The sequence below is a fragment of the Cetorhinus maximus genome, chromosome 15 (genome assembly GCF_964194155.1).
Source record: "Cetorhinus maximus chromosome 15, sCetMax3.hap1.1, whole genome shotgun sequence".
Classification (NCBI taxonomy): Eukaryota; Metazoa; Chordata; class Chondrichthyes; order Lamniformes; family Cetorhinidae; genus Cetorhinus; species Cetorhinus maximus.
In genome coordinates, this window is record NC_135893.1 from 103,146,514 (window position 1) to 103,173,162 (window position 26,649).

At 41.2% G+C, this 26,649-nt stretch overlaps 1 protein-coding gene across 2 annotated transcripts in view; it reads right to left on the reverse strand.

Moving 5' to 3' along the window:
• The window catches only part of snx29 (sorting nexin 29), a 504,385-nt gene that overhangs the window by 369,373 nt on the left and 108,363 nt on the right, over window positions 1–26,649 (reverse strand). For both annotated transcript variants that reach the window (XM_078559132.1, XM_078559133.1), the window contains exons 12-13: window positions 12,591–12,654; window positions 7,362–7,490 (exon numbers count right to left, since the gene is read on the reverse strand). In XM_078559132.1, the coding sequence (XP_078415258.1) occupies window positions 7,362–7,490; window positions 12,591–12,654 (193 nt within the window). The remainder of the gene's footprint in view (window positions 1–7,361; window positions 7,491–12,590; window positions 12,655–26,649) is intronic.

Sequence of the window (26,649 nt, forward strand, 5' to 3'; positions counted from 1 at the left end):
CCCCGAGTTGAATTTCCAACTCCACATCCTCCCTATCACAAAAAGTTGATCTGTAGCATTACCAACCTCCAGCTCTAACTGCACAACTGTTGCTGGAATCCTTACTCATGATTTCATCACCTCCAAACTCCAGCCAGCATCTCATCCTCAACCATCTAAACTTCAACTCATTCAAAACTTGATTCCCCATATGCTATCCCCAGACAAGTTGCACATATCCATCACTCATATCTTTCCCTTGACTTTCACTCCCATACCTCCAATTTAAAATTCTGATTGTCATGTTCCCTCAAGTCCCTTTTATTGCCTGGTCACTCCTCCAGCTCTGTAACCATCTCCATACCTACTTATTTATTTTAAAATGATCCATTTGATCATTAAAGCGAATTCCTTCTTACTATTAGGCATGGTAATCTTCATTCTTAGCATCATATTATCATCCATAAAGCATGGGCAATGTAAGCACTCCAATCAAGTAAACAATTACATCTTTTAAAACATGACAGCATTATCTTCGTTTCGTCGCTCATGTTTGAATCAAGTTTGGGCAGCTCATGATCAAAGGAATCCAACGAAAAATCTTAGCTTAAAAAGAACTATGAAACGATTACCACAATGCATTGTATGCTAATTAACCAACCAGTCCTATATGACAATATTTTTTCTAACCCTACCCGTTCCAATACTAAAATATTAAACTAAACCAACTATAACCAAGCCTCTCAATATTTTTTTTAAATAGCTAGGTCAAAATAGCAGTTGGTATAACAATGAGGTCAGGCATGTTGGATAAGATGACACCGAAGTAGAAAATCAATTTGACTTTTATTTCTGCATCAGTTCAGTGTCAAACAAATGCAACAGTTCAGTAGAATGTCATACTTGTCAGTTCTTGAATGACATCCTTGAACACTGTGCACAGATTTAATCAGTCATCCTTTGTTTGAGTCAATTGATGGTATTCATATTTAAGAATTTCAGGACCAAATATATGAGAAATTAAATTGATAAGGCATTCACCTTGTTAAGATCTGATCAATCTCAATCTATTTATGAAGGAAATCTACCCAACATTAAGGTTCTAATATAAGACAAAAGCAATAACACAATCAAAGGCCAGTCATTATTAATGCAGATCGATATTTATTGAGAGCTGTTTTATGAAACCTATTTACAAGAACTTCTGAATCTAAGCAAGCCTATGGAAATGACATGTAAAAGAAGAATGATAACAGGAACAGTCAAACATTCCAACAGAATTGACAATAAAAAAAGAACTCCTGCTCAGAGAAGCAGAAGTCTACCCTCAAAATCATGCCAATAATAGAAAGAAGCCTGGACATAAAGGGAAAAAGTCTTGCAAGTGGCACCTGAAAGAATGGATTAAAAAGCTGAGCTGTACAAGTATATTCAGATCATGTAAAAAATATTATGCAAAATGTTATTCACCATGATGTCCTTAGTAACTTTAGCTGTGCAAACGAAGTATAAGTCTGATCTTAGTTTTGTAATTTCTTTTCAATTTTCCCCCATTTCCAAGGCATTGACTCCCTGCTGAGGTGCAGCTTCACGACAGCCATTCCTCATGTACAAGCCAGAACATTAAGCATCAGCAAGCTATTCAGCCACAAGATGGGTGTTCACCTGATGTTCACATCGATGTAGTTCCAGTAGGGGGAAGCTGGTTACCTATCAGGAGTAGAGAATCTGGCCATTTTCCCTTCCTAACTGTGAGGCACAAGGCTAATTGTTAGCACTCTTAACATAGCCCTGGCTTAGATCAGGTAACTGAGCAGGGGCTAAAGGTCAATTGCTCATTTCTTATCTGTATGATGCACTCAGTCACTCACCTGATTAACTTGCTGAGCCCGCCAACTAGTGCTGCAATGAGCAAAATAACATGCATTTACATTTTCCTGGCAGTTCAAATGAGTTCTGTACACCTTGGGCATTTCAAAAGTTGGCCTAAGAATACTGTACAGTATTATATTTCATTTTGTTTTTATATACTTCAGTAGTGCCACCTACTTTGTATGTGAAGGTGGTAGAAATAATTGGTTAAAGCATGGAATAAAATTCTGAGAACTGAAGTCTCCTAGAAGTTGACAATACTTAAATGGCATAAAATAATTTTTCCAATTCAGTTAGAAACATATGGAGGCTGCAGTCAGGTAAAAAATGTACAACTCTAAAAACATTAGGAAGGAGCAAGGAAATGGATATGTTTTACTAGGCCAAAAGTACATTTTGCTTCTTAAAAACGTTCCTTAAACAAGATTACATTACAGGGGACCCATCCAATCCCTCTCTCAAAAAATAGTAAATGGTGCACATTTTATTCCTCATCAATAACCTTGCAGACAAATAGTTGGTGAAGCAATACACTACATCCATATAAAACACCACAACTGATCTTATGTACAAGCCACAGCTGATGGAATACACAAATTTCTTTCCAGGAGAGAAAGAGAGAGAGACAGACACAGACAGACAGACAAACAGGTCAGGGAAATAATTCCACCTTCGAAGAAAGCTGCACCAATGCTATTTCTAATGCAGATTTCAATAGTTTTTTTTAATATAGATACCATACATGTATAAAAGAATTTAATTTGTGCATGTAGCTGAGCAATTAAAAATCCTGACAATCCTTTTACAGCATTACATTACTGAAAAACTGTTATTTTACCAAGATCACAGCAACAGTTTCACCAACTGTGCAACATCTTCCAGTTTTTATTTTGACCAAGGCTTTTTCAGAATACTTTGACTTGGTGTTAATAGAAATCACGCCAAAATTAGCAGCACTAATTAACAGCTCTGATGAATAACACTTTTTTCCCCTAATTTGAAAATCCTACATTTTAAAACTACTAATTGCACTAGTTAAGTAGCTGAAACAAATTCACAGATAGTGATTATTTTTCAAAAAGAAAAAAAAAATCAACACTGCTCAACTGTTAAATAACAGAAATGTAAAAATAAATCTTACATCTGCACACACTACTGTACTACTTGACTTGTCACTAAATTTGTGTCAGCATTTTCCATCATCGATTCTTATATCCATATTTATGATAGGGAATGCTTATGTTAACTTGGTATTCTAGTTTCGCAATTCTCCCAAAATAACTGCTGAATTTCTTTCAATGACCTATTACAATTATGAGGTTTATAAGATAGTTATGTTTTTGGGACTGTGTCTTTAGTTTAAGGCAAAGTGAAGGGTATCATGTGACCTGTTCTGAAATGTGCCTTGACAGCCAGCCTGGCTGCTGTGATTGTTAGAAATTAAAGGAGGCCCAGATTGTTTTACTGGGAAGAAGGTTTAATTGTTTATGCTTGGAGACGATGGCAGCAGCTTGAGTGCTAACAGTGGACAGACTGCAAGTCTCCAAAAACACATTAAAGTACTGAGAATATCGAGTTGTAAACAGTTGTGTTTTAAACTGTTCATTTAGAGTCATAGTCATGGAATCATATCGCACAGAAACAGGCCCTTCGGCCCATCGTGTCCAGGCCGGCCATCAAGCACCTATCTATTCTAATCCCATTTTCCAGCACTGTATGCTGTGGCATTTCAAGTGCTCGTCTAAATACTTCTTAAATGTTGTGAAGATTGACACCTCCGCAAGGGGAAAAGTTTAATTCCAAGGTGAGAGAGAGTTGGGCTCTCAAGGATAGCTAATCAGCATCTCTACCTAGATACAAGGCTCATGTGAATCACAAAGCCATGGTGATCAGCTTTGAGATGGGGAGCAGTCAGAGGATGCCATTGTGAAATCGGGTTTCAGGTTTTCCTAAAACATCACTGAATATCACAGATTAGTTTGTCTGCTATGGTCAAAGAGAGGCGCGAGGCAGAGAGAGCGCGAGCGGGCGCGCGAGGCAGAGAGAGCGCGAGCGGGCGCGCGAGGCAGAGAGAGCGCGAGCGGGCGCGCGAGGCAGAGAGAGCGCGAGCGGGCGCGCGAGGCAGAGAGAGCGCGAGCGGGCGCGCGAGGCAGAGAGAGCGCGAGCGGGCGCGCGAGGCAGAGAGAGCGCGAACGGGCGCGCGAGGCAGAGAGAGCGCGAGCGGGCGCGCGAGGCAGAGAGCGCGCGAGCGGGCGCGCGAGGCAGAGAGAGCGCGAGCGGGCGCGCGAGGCAGAGAGCGCGCGAGCGGGCGCGCGAGGCAGAGAGAGCGCGAGCGGGCGCGCGAGGCAGAGAGAGCGCGAGCGGGCGCGCGAGGCAGAGAGAGCGCGAGCGGGCGCGCGAGGCAGAGAGAGCGCGAGCGGGCGCGCGAGGCAGAGAGCGCGCGAGGCAGAGAGCGCGCGAGCGGGCGCGCGAGGCAGAGAGAGCGCGAGCGGGTGCGCGAGGCAGAGAGAGCGCGAGCGGGCGCGCGAGGCAGAGAGCGCGCGAGCGGGCGCGCGAGGCAGAGAGCGCGCGAGCGGGCGCGCGAGGCAGAGAGAGAGAGCGCGCGAGGCAGAGAGGGCGCGCAAGGCAGAGAGAGAGGGCGCGTGAGGCAGAGAGAGAGGGCGCGCGAGGCAGAGAGAGAGGGCGCGCGAGGCAGAGAGAGAGGGCGCGCGAGGCAGAGAGAGAGGGCGCGCGAGGCAGAGAGAGAGGGCGCGCGAGGCAGAGAGAGAGGGCGCGCGAGGCAGAGAGAGAGGGCGCGCGAGGCAGAGAGAGAGGGCGCGCGAGGCAGAGAGAGTGCGCGCGAGGCACAGAGAGAGAGCGAGCACGCGAGGCACGGAGAGAGAGCACGCGAGGCACAGAGAGTGAGCGCTCGAGGCAGGGAGAGAGGGAGAGAGCGCGCGAGGCAGAGAGAGAGAGGGAGAGAGCGCGCCAGGCAGAAAGGGTGAGAGGGAGAGAGCGCGCCAGGCAGAGAGAGAGAGGGAGAGAGCGCGCCAGGCAGAGAGAGGAAGAGAGCGCGCCAGGCAGAGAGAGAGGGAGAGAGCGCGCCAGGCAGAGAGAGAGGGAGAGAGCGCGCCAGGCAGAGAGAGAGGGAGAGAGCGCGCCAGGCAGAGAGAGAGGGAGAGAGCGCGCCAGGCAGAGAGAGAGGGAGAGAGCGCGCCAGGCAGAGAGAGAGGGAGAGAGCGCGCCAGGCAGAGAGAGAGGGAGAGAGCGCGCCAGGCAGAGAGAGCGCGCCAGGCAGAGAGAGCGAGAGCGCCAGGCAGAGAGAGCGAGAGCGCCAGGCAGAGAGAGCGAGAGCGCCAGGCAGAGAGAGCGAGAGCGCCAGGCAGACGCGAGGCAGAGAGAGCGAGAGCAAGAGCGAGCAGCTAGATCCAAAGGTTTCCATGGTTAACCGCGCAGTAAGCCTGTGCTTGAATTGGAAATCCCAAATTTGTGAGGAGTTAAAACAGGGCTGGAAGATTTTTTTATCTTTAGCTAGAGGGAAAAATCTCCAGGAAAACTTCCACCATGAATGACAGTTCTGAAGTTAGAAGTTTCCAGGCTTGGAAAGGAAACGATCAGAAGTAAACCCTGGGGAGCTAAGAATCAGTTTGGCCTGGTTCTAGGAGAATTGAATGTCTACTTAAAGGGTAGTCTAACATATACCTGATAGGTTTTCTCAGTTATATTAAGTTTTGGCCTGTCGTTTAAAGTATAAGTTGCCTACAAAAATAGAGTTTAGTAAATAGTGCTTTTAGTCTGTTTGTTGTAGTTAACGGCTTAGTGTATTTAAGACGGAGATAGATAGGTTCTTGAATGGTAAGGGGATCAAAGGTTACGGGGAGAAGGCGGGAGAATGGAGTTGAGAAACTTATCAGCCATGATTGAATGGCGGAGCAGACTCGATAGGCCGAATGGCCTAATTTCTGCTCCTATGTCTTATGGTCTTATGGTCTTAAAACATGAAATCTTGCTATGTTATCTGTTCAATTATTAGCTAGAAGTTCGAATTGCTTTTTAAAAGTCATCAGTCTCTACCCGGTTCATAACAGATCATTTTGTCCTCTGTAAATGTAAATGTTCAAACTAAGAGCTTAAACAAAGTAAAACCAAAAAAAAACCCAACAAAATTTGCTATTTCACAATTAAATTGTCTTTAGCACCTTTAATGCCTTGGTTAAAGATTTTATATGAAGACCTCAACCTCCACCAAATGCCTGGACTTGAAGCTATTTTTGCCCAGTTTTGACACAGACGAATTTGGATTATACATTCGGCGCATCTGCAATGTATCTAATTTTTTAGGATGCCTCAGTGCCAGCCAGAAAAAATGACAATATATTGTTCCTAGCTTTTAACGGTTCCTGCTCAAATGGTTTCCAAAAGTACTTGAAGGTCAGATTTCAAAAGCTTTACTGCAATAAACCATGCTGAGTCTTTGTTTTGTGTTCCATAAACTTTAAAAGAGTGGGGGATGAGAAAGGGATAGAATCTGTTTCTTCATATAACGTTACCTGAGTTTTCAAAAAAAAAAATGTGATTTAACGTTAACCAATTGGCTCACTTGTGCATTGTTGTCAGTTAGAAAAAGGTCAATGCTTATACCTGGAGACAAACGTTCGAATTTTTGATTGTAACCAAGGCTGGGAAATTGTGGATCCGACGTTGACAGGTGCAGGGGAGAAGGTAAGTGCCTTTACAGGACTGCTCGTGGGCCAGGAGCAGAAGTGCTTCCCCCCAGCAGCAGAACTGTACCCATCGCCTGGGTCATGGATCAAACCTACTGTAGCCTGCTCGAAAGTCCTGCCCACCCAACTGAAAGCCAAGTCTGTCAATCAAGCTGAATGCGGGATCCTGTCACACACAAAGGGCGCATGCTATCGAGTTAAAACTTCCCAGCAAGTGGGAAAACATGGACTTCCAGGTTTCCCGTTCAAATCTCCATAACTTGCCCTTATTAACATCCAGGCCTCCATGTTTGAGAGTGTATATGTAAGTCTCCTTGATTTACTTTTCGAACTTTGCAGAATATTTATAATTCAATTATGAACAAAAACTAAAGTAACTACGTAATAAGTATATTCTATCATATTTGAAATTGATATGTGTTTTCTCTCTCACAAAAATGTGATAAATAGGAAGTATGATGAAGAGGACAGTATGCAGTAGACCTGCAGAGATATTTTACAGATCAAAAGATATTTGGCAGAATTCAGTATTCTGTCAAATATGCTTTTATGTAACTCCTTCAATTAATGTCATTTAACTTATAAGTAAATTTGCTAAAAAGCAACTCTTGTTCTTTCCCACCTTCTACATTTAACAAGATTCCATATGTACATGCCACACACTGGAAAAGTAAAATGCAATCTCAAAAGAAACTTTCTGGCATTTACCATGATACCCTTCATAGAATGATGCAGCATCTGATTGATGCACATGTCCCTCCTCCCTTTCCTTAAGTACTCTCCCAGGTTGGTTCACCTCTCTCCTACCTTGCCAATGCCTGAACCTTGGCAGCATGTCGTTCTTCCTGCTCTGCCAGTTTTTTTTTCTGGTTGTCAAATTCTTGTCTGAGCGCTGCAGAATGTTCCATCTCACCATCAAGTAAGTTTCGCAGTGATCTGGAAAAGAAGGAGTACCATCTGTTACACCAGACCATCAAAGGAATCTGGTGCAGCAAGTGCAAAGATTTAGAAGTTTAAAAATACCACACAACGTATCCAAATGTTGGAACTCCTCAGCATTATGCCATTAACATTTGTCGTAAAACTATACATTTTACTGTAATAGTACTACTTAAGATATGTTACACATCTTACAGAAGTATTATCCACAGGCTGGAGGAATAAGACTAAGTTGTTATGATCGCTACACCAGGCTTTTTTTGGGGTGGGTAAATAAAATTTAAAATTATTTATTTGGAGATCTGCAGCAGCATTTCTTCCACAAAATTGGAAATTACATTTATCATCTATCAAGAGAAAATGCCACCTCATCATCTAGCATCCCTCAAACTTCACCCAAATTCCTCCCCCAGATAACCTCTCTTCCCTCAGTCTCCAAATTGAGTGGCTTTTAATCCTTGGCAAGTTCAATCCACCTCAACCGAACAATCTTTCGACTCTAACTTCACCGACCTCCTATCCCCTGTATCCTTTCCCGCCATATAAACTTTCTGACCCTTCAATTATGCCATCTCCAGTACGCTCTCTAATCCTGTGGTCTTGATCAATGACCAGGTTTTCTCCAGCCACCTCTTTGTAGCCCTCATCACTCATATCCCCTGCCCTCCTTCAACCTTATTTATTTCAATGTTCAGCCATGGTAGAAGTTCCTCCCCAGTTTGCTTGCTGCTGAACTTTCAAATTGCTGACAGTCCAGACTTTGGCCACAGTAACTTTGCAGCTGTTAACTTGCTCAAACATTTCCTTGCCTTGGGCTTTTTCTGCCACTGTCCCCAGTAAAATATTCATAATCTTCCATCGCCATTGCACCCTGGTACAGCTTCTATCTTTATCCTCTAAAGTCTGTGTGGTGTAGTGCAAACTTAAGCATACCAGACACAACTGGCTTAATCATCCATTGCCAGATGCAGGAGTTCTCCTCCGCAAAAATTGTACAATATTCTTCGATCATCCTGGAGGAAAGGAAAACCCCTGGCTCCTCTACCCTAGGGCAGGATGGCTCCTTAAAACTCCCTCCAGTGCCCCATCCACCCTCATCTCTAACAATTATAAGTAACTCATAGATTTCTTTGTCACCAATTTGAAATAACTCACTCAGCTACAATCGCCAGTTTACCACCCAAAGCCAAATTTCACTGTCTGCCCTCCATTCTAGCTCTATTTTCCCATCTCTTAATTGCCCCCATCTGCCTTCTCCTACCTCATCCATCCATGAGAACTACTTTCTGCTTCCTCCAGCCATTTCCACTGCATTCACGACCACCCAAATTCCATTTCTGAACATATTGTCATTTAATAAAGGCACTATATTAAACAATCAGCATTTAAATAGCACCTTTATCACAGTAAGATATCCCAAGGTGCTCATGAGGAACCTAATCAAACAAAAACTGACACCAAGCCAAAGAAGGGGAAAATAGAACAGCTGGCTAAATGCTTAGTCAAAGAAACAGATTTTAAACAGCCACTTTAAAGCAGGAAAGAGATAGAATAGCAAGGAGGTTCAAGGCACGGATGGCTGAAGGCACAATCACCCAAGGCGGGGCAGAAAGTGGACGCACAAGAGGCCAGAGCTATAGGAATGCAGAGCTCTCAAATGGACATAGGGCTGGAGGAGATAGGGAAGGCACCGATGGACCTTGAGTCCATATAGGTCAGTAATTAAAGGGATGATATGAGAATGGGAACTGGTGTGAGTCAGGGCATGGGCAGCAGAGTTTTGCATAAGCGTAAGTTTATGAAGGGTGGAAGATGGGAGGCCAGCCAGGGGAGCATTGGACTATCACAGTCTGGAGTCAACAAAAGTTGCTGTGAAATAAAAATTATTGTTGTCAAAGTTCTATGTACTCGTTAATTTTTGCCCATACTAGGCATAAGAAATAAAATTAGCATTTTCTAAAGGCATGAAGCGCCAGAAAATAAATACGAGTTGGAGAACAAGATATTAGTACTCAAAGAGTGAAAGGGACTATATAGGCAAAAACTGTTCATTTGGATCCAACCTAAATTACCTGCAGACTTATATTAAATCACACTGTGCAATTCTGCAGCACATCTCAATTTAAACCCAACTTTCCATCAGCATGTCTGACACTATTTTTCGATACAGTCTAAATAACATTCTGCCTGTGTAAATGTGTAATTTAAATTTAAATCTGTTTCAGCAGGCCATTGTCTTTGCCTGACTTTTGCATCTAACGTACTGATGCATAGCTACATAGGACTTGATATGCTAAATCTAAATTTCAAAGCCCTCTCCCATGTGTAACCAGTAGTGTGAATACTATAGGAAAGCAGAAAGCAAGCAAGAATTAAGGTTCTATTTCCCAGTTCGTGTCAAAGTACATAATATTTGAAACTTGTTTAATAGAAATGAGCTGAAAATGTTTTATGTTTTCACAGTAAAAATGTAATAAATAACAGATTTTACAAAAAATATCATGCATATCAAGATGGTAACAGGAAGCAAGTGCCAAAGCCACAACAAAAGTTGCATGCGGTCCAGCTAAAAAGAGATATGAAACATTTTTCTGACATTTGCAAATTACACAAATAATATGATCTTATCACATTGTAGAGGCTCTGAACACTCAGCAGTTACATGCAAGTTAATTTTCACTGAGTAAAACCAAACAAAAATGTAGCACAACCCTCATGGTTCAGTGCTGATATAGTGTAGTAATGGTTCACATGGACCAAGAAAGTCACAGGTTTGAACCTTTGCCTGCACCAAATTAGGTAATCTCATCATAGATGGCAGTGGGTAGTACAACTGTCCCCACTGACTCCGAGCTCACGAGGCAAAAAGAAAAATAATCAATATTCCAACTCTGTTACTGTCCAGTAACCCCTGCCTAAAAAAAATCACATTGGGTTACACAGGCTTACAGGGAGTCCACAGATTAGAAACAAGCCATCCAGCCCAACCAAACTGTGCCAGCATTAGCGCACCACAAGTGCCTCTTCTCTTTCAGCATAACCTTCTAATTTTTTTCCCTCATGTGTTTATCCAGATTTCACTCAAAAGCATCTACGCTATTCGCCTTAACTATCCCTTATGGCAGCAAGTTCTGCATTCTTATCCCTCTTTAGACAAGTATGTTTCTCCTGAATTTCCTATTGCATTTATCAGAGGCTATCTGATGTTTAGAGCAGGGCTAGGACAGTATTAAGTTAGAGTTAAAAATGTTAGTTATCCCCATGCCTTCAGTGGCTATATTCGTTGACAATTAAGATAGCACCATAGAAACAGCAGTGAACCACTCTGCTGCTCAAGCCTGTTCCACCATTCAATGACATCATGGCTGATCTGCACATTAACTTCATCCATCTACCTTGGCACCATATCTTTTTATACTCTTCTCTAGCAAAAATCTACCAACTTCAGATTTAAAATTATTAATTGAATATCATCTATTGTTTTTTTTTTGTGGGAGAGTGCTTTACTTTTCCACTATATTTCTGTTTGAAGAAGTGTTTCCAAACTTCTCTCCTGAATGGCCTGGTTCTGATCTTATATCGCCTTGTCCTTGACACTATCTACCCGATCATTTCCTTTCAAGATCCTTTTAACCTCAATCTAATCACCTTCTACATTCCAGGGAATACAAGTCTGGTTTATGTAATCTTTCCTCAATGTAACCTGGGCTCCTGGACTCAATGGAACTCCTGGTAACATTCTGGAGAATCTGCACTGCACTCTTTATAAAATCAATGCAGTATAATCTTTATATCTGGCATGCAGGGAGAATGGGTTAATCAAAAATGCCGGTTGACAGAGAGTTCCATTTACCAATGGAATACAGCACAATACTTGTAGCATGAATTAATATGCAAGCACTCAAGAAGTAAAGAACAGTATTCTTTTTACTTCTAATCTTCAACAGTACATTTAAAACATAAATTGAAGTATAAAATAACACAGTATACAGGTACAGGTTCCGGATAACTTCGCAATTGCTTCTAGTTGGTAAAATGATGATTTGTATTAACAGATCATCAGAAATTTCGGTTAGTAGAAAATTCCAGTTGGTAGAATGCTGGTCTAACACAATATACTGTATATCCTTTGTGAGGTGCAGTGCTTAGAACTGTAAATCGCACTCCAGATGTGGTCTAACCATGGCTTTGCATGGCTGTCGCAAAACTTCCTCCCCTTTATATTCTAGTCCTCTAGTTGTAAAGGCTAACATTCCCATTGTCCTTTTGGAATTTGTTTTATTCCTGGGTATCACAATTTAATGATCTGGACACCTAAATCTTTTTGGGCCTCCACTGTTCTTAGCTTTTCACCCTTTAAATAGTGCTCAGCTCTATCCCTTTTTTGGTTCAAAATGAATAACCTCACACGTAACTGTGAGATCCATCTGCCACAGTTTGGCCCACTCATTTTATATGTGGGGTGAGGGGTGGTGGTGGGAAGGGGGAAGAGAGGCACATCTCATACCTGTATAAGCATCTCACCCAGGTTATTCATTTGCCAATAGCCTCACTCTTCTACATAAGGTTTTCTTTACGTTTACTCATAGGATTTTACCTCCTCCCATAAATTGAAGGAAGTGCTCAGCTTTTTACAAACTTTAAACATTTCTGCACTTTGTAGCAGCTGAGCAGATATATAATTAGATAATTTATTATGTAAAACAGACGATCTCACCAATTGAAGCAACAGATCCCAGAATCATGTACCTAAACGTGACTTCATTGTAGAATGGCAAAATAACTTAACCGTTGGATCACAAAATTTAAGCAAAATAATTAGATTTGGTGACACAATTCTACAAGTCCTCAGCTAACATGGTTTAAATAAAGAGTACAGAAGCCATATTATGTTATTTTTCTTATTGGAGAAAGTATAATTTTATGAGCATATGAAGAGAATGGAAAATGAGATTTGTACTTAATATCTTACCAAAGTCTCCACTATTTCAGTTCATTTGCGAAAGCCAGCAATTACTGCAACCTAGGCTCTGATCCATCTATCACTCAATATGTGCTTAACTTACTGCTTGGAGAGATTTCATCTTCAAACAATACCTGTTTTGCTCTTCCAATTCGTCTTTTCTGTTCATCATGGCTACGATGGCTTGACGTAGTTCATCTGAGGAAGCAAACCTTCGGTTAACAGGCATACTGACAATATAACAAATGCAAAAATAATTATTTTCCCATACCACACATTCCTGAACCAGAAATGCTGGTGTTTCATTTGTCCAATTATATTTTAAGATTCCACTGAGAATGAATGTATGCTGGAGGACTGCAAGGGGGCTGAGATAATATCCATTTTCAAAAAGAGAAACAAAACTACTCTGGGGAAATCAAGGTCAACTACTCGAACATCTTGTGGTGGGTGGAGGGAAATGCAGTGGATGTTGTGTCTGTGAACTTTCAGGAAGTCTTTGACAAGTTTTAACACTGGGGATTGAAGACTGGTGAAAATTAAGGAGTACGGATTGAGCAGCAGAGTAGAAAATTGAATTGAAACTAGTTAGAAGGCAGGAAACAGAACAGAAGGGCAGATCCTCAGAGTGGTTGGAAGTAGGTAGCAGTATTGCACAGTGTTTTGTTCAGGGGCCACTTCTGCTCCCTGCATACACCAGTGATATAGATTTTGGCTAGACAGAAAGGTGTCCAAATTTGCAGAGAATACTAAAATAGGAGAAAGGGTGAATGATTCCAAGAACTAAAGGAACTGCAAGAGAGCAAGGTGATGGAATTAGTAAAAAAAAAAATGGCACAATGTCAGTTAATGCGAGACCTTACCCTTTGGTTAAAAAAAAGCTTTGAATGGGGTGGGGGGGGGTGGGGGAGCAGAGAGATTTCTGGGCTCAGGTTAACAAAACATTAAAAGCATTTCCCCAGCGCAAGACGTCAATCAAAATGGAATATTCCGTCTTATGGTAAAATTATAAATTATAAGACCCCGGTTGGAATATTGTGTACAGTTTTGGGTTACTTAGTACAGGAAGCATGTTGAGACAATAAAAAAGGTACAATGCAGATTCACCAGAATGTCATTTGGTTTGAGGAAATACATATATGAAGATTTGAAAAAAATGGGACTGTTTTTGTTAGAATAGGAGTGATCATAGGGTGATTGATAGAGGCGTTTCAAACTACGAAAGGATAGGACAGAGTAGATAGAACCTGACTGGATTCAATGATAGAGGGGTCTCAAAAATGAGCGTTAAATTCACTGTTCATACATTGACTGACGGAGCCAGTCTTTTCCTTAACACCAGTTTATTCACAAAACCACAGAGCACAGGCACAGAGTTCCCTTTTCCTTCCCCCACATCAATGTAAACCAGCTCTTATATACACTCAAGAGTAACTCCCTAATCTTTCCTCAATTACTAACAGCTATTCTCACTTACAAACTAAAGCATGCATTTCATTATAACAGGATTCCAGAGGTGTCAGCTGTGGCTCAGTTCATAGCACCCTCGCCTTTGAATCAGAAGGTTGTGGTTCATGTCCCACTCCCGGAAACCAAGAACTGTGATTGCACTCGAAAGAGTTGCAATCTGTGACTGTTGATAACTCGAAAGAGTTTCCTACATGTTGTGATGGAAAAAAAAAAATAACAGGATTCCAGAGGTGTCAGCTGTGGCTCAGTTCATAGCACCCTCACCTTTGAATCAGAGGGTTGTGGGTTCATGTCCCACTCCCGGAAACCAAGAACTGTGATTGTACTCGAAAGAGTTGCAATCTGTGACTGTTGATAACTCGAAAGAGTTTCCTACATGTTATGATGGGAAAAATAAATAACAGGATTCCAACATTAGCAAAGGTGACATGGGTATAACACTAAATGTAAGCTGATAACAGACAGCAAGAGAAGCCCTTTCTTACACCAGAGCTGGTGATCGAGCACCCAAGTTAGTGTTTGAAACAGACACCATATCAACATTTAAGAATAGTTAACTAAGCAATTGAAGGAAAGGAGAATAAGGGGCATGGAAACAATGAGAAACATGAAATTAAGCCTACTTCTTATTTAGGGGATAAAAACCAACATGGAATGGTGGGGACAAAGTGCCTTTTTGCCATGTTGTAATTTTAAGTAAAAGGATATTATATAATGAAATGTCTCTTCTTTTACATCAAGAATGAAATCTTAGCTTGTCCACTACACATATACTTCCCTAATTATTGATATCTGTTTGTAAATTGTGGACCACAAGGGACTGCTATTTAATGTGCATCTTCTCTAATTTTATAGAATGCTGCATAACTTTAGGATAATTTCCAGTCTCACAGGGCTGTGCAATACAGGAGCCTGGAAGAAATTATATTAACACAAGAGAAAAGGCAACATTAAAGATGCAAATTGATAAAGGATTAAGATATGTACATGCACGCACAAATGTAAGGAAAAATATATTATTATGAGCATTAATGAACAGGACTTCAATTTCAAACTACTTTTTCAACAAAAGCCTCCTTGGTTTTGAGGTATGCTAATTAGGTCACAAGCTTAGAAGAGATTGTAAATAGTATCAGAAAACAGGAACTACTACCTTGAAGAGAAAACAACAGCAAGAGAAAAAAACATTTCTTGCAAGATTATTAATTTGCTTTAACAAGGCCTTATAGATGGGATCAAATATGTGTCAATATCAACAAAAGCCCAAGTTTAACATTACTTACAATACCTTATTTTGCTTGTAACAGTTACTGCAGGCAGGGACAGGTGTCTTTCTCAAGTATCCTGTAATTTGGTTATGCTAAGTTTAGGTTATGCAGAGAATCACTATGGAACCTCAAAAGTACTTCAAGACTCAGGAAGCAAGAATTGTGGTCCTCCAAAGGGAATGAATGGCAGCAACTGATATCACCTCCAACTGCATTCTAATGAGGAGTCACCCTTCCACAGGATTGGGAGATTTTGTTATGGCACAGCGGATGGTAAATGCCGAGCTGCTCAAATCCCACTGGGAAACTTGAAACAGCTGCCACAACTGTTTGGCAATTTCTATTTTATTTCAAGATGCGTGCTTTGAATTCAGTAGTAATAAGTCCACTGAGATTAAGAGGTTTTTTACTGAACTAAATTAAACATTTATTAATAGAAGAAAAGATTTTAAGTACATACATAGGTCTACAAATTATTACTATAATAACCCCCAACTCCCCTAATTAATCTGGCTCCCAGTCACACCTCCGTTAAGGCAACAAAAACAACAAATAAATTTCAACAGACCCAGGCAAAGCACATAATACTCTGGACAGTGATATTCAAAGTGAGTTTTCTTAGCCTTGGTTCCTGTAGACAGCAACTGGATGCACAGAGGCCAGAGGCTTTTCACACCCGTGTAAGATCTTAGAATGCCTTCTCCCTTACACATAACCTTGCGTCCTTTAAACATGTTTCTTACTTTTTAATGTAAATTCCATTGTTCCAATATGTCTTTGCAACTTTGGTTTTCTCATAATATAAATCTTTCATAGTATTCATATTACCAGTAACCTCTGGGAAAAATAAACACATTGTTTGGCTTAGCTTCTTTTAGCTAGGTGTAACATCCTACCATCTCTCAGAAATTCAAACCACTCTGGTTTATCTAAAAATGCAAATGATCCTCACACCTCACATTCTAAAACTTCAGCCATGTTTATGTATTTAGCATTTCAAACCTAGCTTCCCTTTTGATAGCTCAAAAGCTCCAGACCAGCTGTCTCCAATTCAATTAAATCCCCCCCACACACATCCACACAGAGAAACTAATCCAAACCCCACTATTAACCTACCCTTACAATAAACCAAAATAATATTGTGAAAATTATTATATTTTCATGACAATATCTTGAGTCACGGAGATACTTTCTTTGATTAATGCCTGAATGATGGGCTACCCAAGTAGGTCAATGTTAGGATTGGTTACCTAGTCATTTTTGGTATTGGCTTGGGAACCTGGGTTCCAACCTCTAGCGGCAGATCTGGTCCTCAGATCTGCAGTTTACTTATGAATTTATAATTCAGACCCATTTGATTAATTTTGTTTATTGTCTTACTTTAAATTTTGTTTAAACAGGACTATTTTAAAGACACAAGTCCAAGCGTACTGTGAAACCAGTGTCTTTGTCAACAGTTTTGCATCAGTTCCTGAAAGTGACTTTTCCTTCATGATCTGGAAGTTGTCCCTTTTCAGTAATGATACTTGAGGTTGGATTAGGAAATGTGTTATACAATGGATTATGGGTTAATCACTTGAAGAAATGTGTTTACTGGATTAAATTTAATTTTTGCGCATCTTCTTTGACAGCAAGGGAAATTAAACAAATTAAATAGGCTATAATAGTAGATCAGGGGAACTATCAAGCATATAGCAGTGTAATAAATAACCAAGTATAAATGTGTGCCCATCAGGTCCACTTGATGTGTGGGTGGACAGAGTTAGCATGCTTTCCACTTTTGTATGCTCGCTTGCTTCTCAGTTTCAGTCTACAACGCTGGCTGGCAGCAATGCACAAGAGAGCCAAATGTGCAAAGTCTTTCCTCGTCAGTACACAGCCTCTCTGTGGGAAATCTTCAGCTGTGCCTCCTCATGGCAATACACAGAAAGTGGGGTCCCTCGCTGCCCCAGGCTATAGCTTCAGAGGAATGCAGAGGAGGTTTGGCTCCCAGACATGCAGGCCAACCAGCATGTGGACGCTCCCTGGCACTCATGAATCAAACTCCCAGATATGGGTGAATAGCTCCATTGCCTCGCAGATACCTCGGGAGAGTTGAAGGCTAAAGGGATAAATCCTGACAAAAAAAAATCTCAAGTGGAGCCCAAAGGCGGACTGATGTCTAAAGTGTCTGCCAACTCCTGCAACCAAGCTGGAGTCAAATGTATTGTTTTGCATTCCTTTGGACTCAACCAGGTGGTTGCAAGGGAAACTCTGACATTTGAGCAGTTCAGGGTCTCCATACATTTTGCTCAGGCTCACACCCAGGAAAGGGCACCCCAGTTTTGCTGCAGAGCCTTAACACAATTCGAGAGACAGGAGTTACAAGTTGATAGGCCCAACTCAATTTGCGTAGAGAACGTATGTTCCACACTGTCTCTGATAACATGAGGGAACATTGTGTCCCATTGGTCAGCTACCACCCACCTCAAATCGGGCAGCCCTTGACTAATAATGTGCTGACCCACCATGGTCCATCTGCTTCAATGGGTGCTTGGAGCTTAAAGTGTCTGTTCAACAAGTGGATGGAATCCACCGTACCAGGCAAAAACAAACAAAAATGAAAATAAATAAGATGCCAACTCTTCGATTGGCAAGCTGGAATGCTAGGATCATGTGCATGATTGACAGTCGGCTTGCAGCTGGTCGATAACGTGTGCAAGACAGCCTGATCAATATGGAACTTGATAGGCAGAACACTGACACAGCTTCCCTACAAGAGGCCAGGTTCGCAGAGAGAGGATCTCTCTGGCAAAGAAAGAGTTCAGAGGAAACACATGAGCAAGGTGTAGTCTTTGCTGTAAGGAATTCATTACCCTCAATGATAGAACCCCCCCACCAATGGTTCAGAATGCATTCTCTCTGTCTCTCAACTCAAACAAGGTCAGTTAACCTCATGAGTAACTATGCCCCAACATTGTGGTCCACTACAGGCGAAAGATCTATGAGGAGCTTGACATTGCAGAATACCTAAGTCAGAACAGCTTGACCGACCAGGGGATTTCAACGCATGAGTGGGAGTAAACCATGAGGCATGGTCCTCCTGCCTCGAACATCATAGCCTGGGAAAGATAAATGAGAACAGAGACTACTTGAGCTTTGCTACTACCAGGAGCCTTCTTTCAGAACAATTCATGCCACAAGGTATCCTGGAGACATCCAAGATCAGGGCATTGATATGACTGATGTGACTCTCCGAATAGTGTTTTCAACACATGCTATCACATCGCTGACTGTGATGCAGCTCACTCCCTGGTGTGCACCAGGGTCAGGGTGCAACTCTTGAAGTTTTGTCATATAAAGCAGAAATACCATCCTCATATCAATGTCATACATACTGCCTACCCAGATGAAAACCAACAGTTCTTCAACTTGATTGAACAGGTGCTCTCCAGTATTCTCACACAGATTGCAGAAGCAAAATAAAGCGTTGTAATACCATGTACAGTACTGCACCCTCAAAATACAAGAAGCAAGAGAAAAATGTTGATTGGTTCGAGGCTAACATCACTATGATAGAACGTATTATTGGAGCCAAACAGTCTACTCTCTTTGATCACAACAGAGATCCGTGTGAGAACAGTGAATACACTAGAAGCCACTCAAAGTCAAGTCTAACAGACTGTGCGCCAATGGCTATTGGTGTCGGGAAGATAATTTTCATAATGTTATTGGAATTTATTGTACAGTAGAGTAATAGCGGGGTCTGTGTCTATGGGTTTATGTCTGTGTATGTGTGCGTGCGTGTCTTAATTGAATTAAAGACAGCTGGACTGAAGACTTCAATGTAACAGAAGATAAAGCTAGGTTTGAAATGTTAAGTAGGTAAACACAGGTGTAAAGGAGACATTTGCATTTTTAAATAAACCGGACTAGATTGAATTCAAAAGAGGAAGTGAAATATTACACCTAGCCAGGAGAAAAAGTTAAGAAACAGTGTTTATTTTTCCCAAAGATTACTGGTAAAATTAGTACACTGATAGTTTTTATTATTAGAGAGGTAAAAGTCCAAAGACATAGTAAAACAATGGGAATGTGCATTCAAAAGGGAAAGTATGTATAAAGGAGCAAAGGCCGCGTGAAAGGGCATTCTAAGGTCGAACAAGTGTGAAAAACCTCCAGAATCTCAGCCTCATGCTTCAAGAGAACTGAAGTTAAGAAAACTCACTTTGAATTGGATTGTTCAGGGTATTCTGTTTCTTTGCCTGGGTCTTTTAAAACCTGTGTGCCTTAACAAAAGTGTAACTGGGAGTTAGATTAACTATGGATTTAGAAGTTATCATAGTAGTAATTTTTAGATCTGTGTGTGTACTTAAAATCATTTTCTTCTATTAATTAAAATTTAATTTAGTTTTGTAAGAAACCTAAAAGACTCAGTGGTCTTATTACTACTGGATTCAAGGCGCACATCTCGAAATTCATGCAAACTGCAACTGTTTTGCAATTTGTAACAGTTGCGGCAGTTTCAAGTTTCCCTTTGGAATTTGAGCAGCTCAGCCTTTATCATAAGTTGTGCCATAACAAATTTGGGGGCACTTTGCAGGATATTTTTGAAATTCCTTGATTGGGTTGGAGTTGGTGAATCTCAAGGTTATGAGTACAAGAAGCGCTTTGAATTCAGGAGTTGGTGTGAGGTTTTTTTTTAAGTAACGAGACTGCAAAGTGGCTTTGGCAGTTGCTAAGACTTTGTCTGGGAGTTGAAGCTATAACTTTGGCTGGTTTACAAAAGGTAACTAAAGTTAAGTTAATGGATTTGTTGGAAACATTACAATTTGGATTACCTGCAGGGGATAAGAAAGCAGACATAATTGAAGGTATAGCACAACATTTAAAGTTGGAAGTGATAACTGACACTAGAGAGTCACAGCTGGAGGTAGTGAGACTTCAGTTAGAAATGAAGAAGCTTGAACTTGAACAAGCAAAAGAAATGAAAAAACGTGAGCTAGAGGTAGCAGAAAAATAAAGGACAAGGAAAGAGAAAGAAAAGACAAAAGGGCATTCCAAAGGGAACAGGTTGAAAGGCTGGAAAGATAAGGAACGAGAAAGGGTATACCAGCTTAAAAGACTGGAAGTTAAAAAAGAGATCTCAGAGGAAAGTTTTGATGATGAAAAAACCTTTAGCCTAAAACCCAGAGGGGAGTTGTTTAAATTTGTACAAGCTCTTCCAAAGTTTGAGGAAAAATATGTTGAAGCATTCATTAATTCATTTGAGAAGATAACTAAACAGACAAAATGGCCACAGGAAAACTGGACATTGTTGTTATAATCCAGGTTGGTGGGTAGAGCATATGAGGTTTATGCTTCACTGCCAGAAGAAATGTCGGTGAACTGAGATGTGTTAAAAAAGGCTATTTCGAGTGCATACGAGTTGGTTCCTGAGGCACACAGGCAGAAATTTAGGAATATGAGAAAACAGCCTAGGCAATCTTATATTGAGTTTGAAAGATTAAAACAAAGTAATTTTGGCCAATGGATACAGGCATTAAAGATAGAGATAACATGTGCAGCTCTTAGAGACGTAATTCTTTTGGAAGGATTTAAAGATTAAATTCCTTCGGTCGTGAGATCTCATGTGCAGGGACAGAGGGTTCAAACGATAAGACAAGCAGCAGAAATAGCTGATGACTATGAGTTAGTTCATAGAGCTAAACCTTTTTTTTAAGTCACTCTTTTAAATCAGAAAAAGATAGAAAGTGGGAAGGTGGAAGGAAGGTGGCTAGTCAGGGAAGAGAAGGAGAAGGTGGAAATTCTCAGGAAGTTTTTTCTCAAAATAAAAAGGAAGGTGCTGAGGGTAGAAGTGACACTTGAACATTGAGGTGTTTTCATTGTAATAAAGTTGGACACATGAAGTCAGTGTATTGGAAATTGCAGGAAAAATCTGTTAGAATTATAGGGGTACAGAAAAATTCTGGAAGTAAAAGAACTGTGGGTTCTGAGGTTCAAGCACAGGAAAATCGAGTGGTTTGTGTGCAGGTAAAACAGGAAGAATCAGTGATAGGTAAAGAAGTGGGAATGTGTTCACAATTTACTCAAGGGAGTTCTGAGGAGCAGGTTACCGGAATGTTTAAAGATTTTGTGTGAAGGGAAAGTCTTTCCATGTTTACAGAGTGGAGTGGGTAAAGATGTTAAAATTTTAAGAGACACAGGGGCTCGTCAATCCTTAATTTTGTGGGATAGTGACATTTGTTGTTCAGAGGCAATATTGCAGGGGCAGGTTATAATAAGTACAGTTCATGGAAATGCTAAACCTATTCCAATGTGGAAGCTAAATTTAAAAAGAGTAAGTGGAAAACAGGCGAGGTGATTGTTGGAGTTGTGAAAAAATTGCCCATTGCAGGGGTTCAATTTATTCTGCGTAATGATATAGCTGGGTCCCAGATGTGGGCGATGCCTATGTTAGTTGAGCAGCCTGCTGAAGTGTTTTCAATAAAGGTGTTGCAGAGAGAGCATCCTGAATTATTTCCAGATTGTGAGATAATGAGATCACAGGCTCATAGGCTGAATAAAGGGGGACAGGAAGTTCAAAGGCATACACAGAAGGTGTGGAGTTCCAATTAGCTGACAGCTTATCAGTGTTTGATAAGGTTGTTCAGGAAGAAAGACTGGAAGACAATGCAGCTGAAGTGTTTAACTCAAGGCAGTGAGTGGAGTTACAGAAAAAGGATTCACAAATAAAACATTTATATCAGACAGCTTACTCAGAAACAGAGGCAAAATGTATTCCAGAACGTTATTACCTTAAGGTAACGCTTTAATGAGAAAATGAAGGTCTTATCATGCCTCAGCAAATGAAAGCTGGAGGGAGGCTCATCAGATTGTAATACCATTTGGATATAGAAATGAGATTCTGAGGATAGCTCATGAAATTCTAATGGGGGGACATTTAGGAAACAGAAAGACACCGGCGATGATACAAAAACACTTTTTTTGACCTGGAGTGCATAGGGATGGAGTCAAATTCTTTAGAACACGCCAGGTGATAGGGAAACCGCGAGCAGTGATTAAGCTGGCATCTTTAATTCCCATTCCAGCATTTGAAGAACCTTTTACTAGGATAACGTTTGATTGCGTAGGACCCTCCCTAAGACCAAAAGTGGAAATCAGTACTTACTGAAAATAATGGATGTGTCTACCAGACTTCCTGAAGCGATACCTTTGAGAAGTATTACAACAAAGAAAATTGTGGAACAGCTGCCCTATTAGCATTGACAATGTGATGCTGGAGGTTGGCGCCACAATCACCAGAAATCTGTCACTTGATGTTGAAATCAACATATACATCACAAAAGCAGCAGCTGTCATGTCCAAGTTGAGCGAGAGAGTGTGGAACAACAGCAACTTGACTGAGAACACCAAACTGAGAGTCTACCAAGCCTGTGTCTTCCGCGCACTCCTCTACAGTGGTGAGGCCTGGACAACATGTGCTAGGCAGGAGAAAAGGCTGAAGAGTTTCCACTTTTCCTGTTTCATAAGTATCTTTTGCATCTTTTGGCAGGGCAAGGTCACCAACTCAGAGGTCCTGGAGTGTGCCAATTCCATTAGCCACATTCACTGCTAAGCCAGTGACATCCATGTTGGCTGGGCCATATTCATTGAAAGGATGACAGCTGTACACCCAAAGATCTTCTGTACAAGGAACTGGTCACAGGGTGACGTCTTCCTTGGCATCCATTCCTCTGCTACAAGGACACCTGCAAGCGAGATATGAAGATAGCAGACACTGACACTGATAACTGGGGGACAGTCGCTGATGGTCATGATCTCTGCAGATGAACTGCTTGGAAGAGCATTGGAAGAGGCAAACAAAAACAAAAAACTCAACTGGCCAAGAACAAGGCCTAGAGACTGCCATGCCAGAGTGGGGCTCCTGAGCCACACCAGTTGATTCTTAACACAGAGTTGGCCACCACGACACAAACCATCGTCTTATGAGACAAAAGGATGCTATTGTAATAATTGTAATGGGAATAGTTAATAAGGTATAATTTCCCTTTTTGAGAAACGTTCCTGTTTAATGGTCCTTAGTTTGACAAATTCTGCCCGTCTCTGACCTATCACCCTACTTCCATCACAGTGTCTGTTGTGAAATTGTATGAATGCCAATGCAGACAATGACATGTACCTTTAAGAAGCTGCATAGTGACATCACGATGGTATAACCAAGTGTAAGGCTGGAGGATAAAAGGTATGGCCTCCATGTTAGATATTCACTGTTGTATGTGACTCTGTATCAGCAAGATTTTGGGGAGGTGGTGGCATAGAGGTATTGTCACTGGGCTAGTAATCCAGGGACCCACAGTAATGCTCTGGGGACCTGGGTTCCAATCCCACCACAGCAGTTGGTGGAATTTGAATTCAATAAAAATCTGGAATTAAAAGTCTGATGATGGCCATGAAACCATTGTCATAAAAACCCATCTGGTTCACTAAATTCCTGTGGGGAAATCTGCTGTCCCTGCCTGGTCTGGTCTCCAGACTCACATCAATGTGGTTGACTCATAAACAAGGGTAATAAATGTTGGCCTAGCCAGCGATACCCACATCCCCTGAACAAATAAAAAAAAATCGTATGAGTCATACACAGTCAAGTAATCAGCCTATATGTTGTTAGCAATAAACTACAAGAACCCTCGTCAGTCTCAATATCTTGCTTAGATAGCATAGAGACAGATCCCTTGAGGACTACATTGAGACCCTCAAAATATATGGTGGCAGCAGACCATAAGAGACCACTAATAGTGTCGAATTGAATTACAGCACATGTAATGCAAGCATTAGCTAACAAGTGCCCTGGCTAATTGCAGAAAAAAACCCGAATTAAAAAAAACTGAATTCACTGGGGGAAATTGGAGCTATCATTCTAGAAAATCACAAATGTGCTACTTCCAGCATAAGCCTACAATAAATGATGCTATCTGTTTTACATCTGAGATTCTTTTTGCATTCTTATAGATTGGTCTCCAGGAAATCAAAGTTAATCCATTTTACAGTTCCAAGATACAGCTAAATACAAAATTCAGAAACAGTGCTTTACAGAAGCTAAAATACAATTACATTTGCAAAACTTCCTCCATTTTCAGACTAGCAAACCAACGCAATGGATTCCACATTACTTTGAACAGGATATTTTGCTATTTCCATCACGCAGCCATTAGCAAATTAAATTGGTAACCATCTGAACAATATTTTAAACTGTCAAAAGCAAATTCACATATTTGGGACAATGACAAATGAATGGGTACACGCGAACATATACAATGAATTCCACTCGCAAGTTTTCAAGTTTCCTGACATTATTTTTCCAAAGCAATTCGTTTTAGTGCATGCTCATTAATTTATCTGATAGTTGAAATTTACGAAAAGTGACTGTCAGTCTACATGCAATTTCCATCCACAACTACATTCCATCACTCTGTTCTTGCTGCACAAGACAGATGGAAGTGTTTGCAGCTCCCTTCAAATGGGCAATATAATCAACATTTCTACAAAATTGTAGCAGCCATCACTCCAGAAAGTGACAGCCTTATTTTACAATTGTACTGTGAAAAGAATATCGTGAACACTTCCTGAAACAAACTATGCTCCTGTTGTGAAACTCTGGCAATTGGCATTTTCTTGGACTTAATTCATCACATTGAGAGGAGAAGAGGACCTGGCAGATAAACAGGGGCATTTCTCTGCCATAATAAACAAATATTCTAATCTCATTATCAAGGCTACAGCTATAACTCTCAGTAACAAGTTTTTTAGGACAATATCACAAATAGTCGTTTGGTAGTACAGAACTTGAGTATTGCTGAAAAAAACAGACCTCGTGTCAAAGCTTTGCATCTTGCACTCATCAGGACAATTCGCAATACCACCAAATGCAAAGGTAACAACGATTTATATTGCATGAGAAGAGAATGCTGATTTGCTGACAAGTGGGCTCTGATTGGTAGAGGCATTGCCATGGAGAATGCACCAGTTGGTTGTAACTGACAGTTAACCACCAAGTATTGTTTGAAATTTAAACCAGGCAGCATGCCTGATTGGTCAAGGCATTACCCTGAGGAATGAACCAGCAAATGGCTGTCACTTATTTTGTTTTGTTGAAACAAGTGCAATGTGCATACATGCCCTTTTTGTCTACAAAGAACAGGATCCTGTGTATTAATATATGTAGCTTCCAGTACACGCAATTGCGACACACTGCAAGCCCAACTGACAATCTTAAATCGGTTGTCAGCGTTATTTTTAGCATGCTGAGGATTATTTCGCAAATGTTATACAATTATGGAATTACTTCTAATGTTGGACACTGTGTTTTGAGTTTTGCAAGCACGGGCTGGTTGGATGCGGTCTGTACCTTGCCCGTTGCGAACAGTGGAAAGGATATGCTGTTTGACATAATCCGCCGATCTTTAGTAAGTACAGCCATGCCTACATATCGAGCATCACACTGGCACTGAAATTCATATGTCATATGACTCATTTGTGTGATAGGCAGAATGTCCTTTTGGTTTGACGGCAGCATCCTGTTAGTGGCAAATACCACTCATGTTGCTACTGCATAGTAGCAGCGTGAAACATCTAGCTTCACCTGTTGCTCAAACTTTTGAGATACCTTGCCCTTCCAGAGTAATCTGAGGTAGACTGGGCACTTTTCGGGGCCGAAAGTGATGGCCTTTGGCCCGTTCATGAGTTTGCGTGATATACAGCTCGAAATGATCTGATAAGGGTAGCCATTATCCCGCAGGATGGCTTTGATGTACCAATTTCGGTATCAAGTTTACGTGGTGAGCAAATGGCTTTGGCCCAATTTACGAGGTTGCCAATAAGGCCAATCTTTTAGCCCGTGGAACTGTAAGAGTCCCAATGCATGCATTGACCAGTGAAGGCAGGCTTGCGTTGACCATGGTAGAGAATCCCCTGGCAGATTTCTCAACGATTACATCAAGGAAAGTGAGTTAATTTGACTTCTCCATTTCAAAAGTGAATTTGAGCAAAGGGTGAAGCCCATTAAGACATGCGAAGAAATTATTACATGCAGCTGCAGATTTAAACATAGCAAACGTATCATCCACATATCGGAAGCATGCAAGGGATAGGAGGTTGGGTGTCATTCCATCAAAGATACGTTTCTCATGGAACCCAACAAAGATGTCTGAGAGAGCTGGGCCAAAGGGGGGTCCCATGGCAACACCGTTATTTGGGCATACATGGTGTGGTTAAAACTGAACTCAACTGCGCAAGCTGCCGATTTCGTAAGTTCGATGAATACTGATTCATGCAATGGTGGCAGGTCCATAATACAATGCTGCAGCACAAATATTGATGGCTTCCTTAAGTGGAATATTGGTGAATAGGCTAGCAATATCAAATGAGCACATGGACACAGCATTGCTATCAATATGCAAGTCCTGTATGGTCTTCG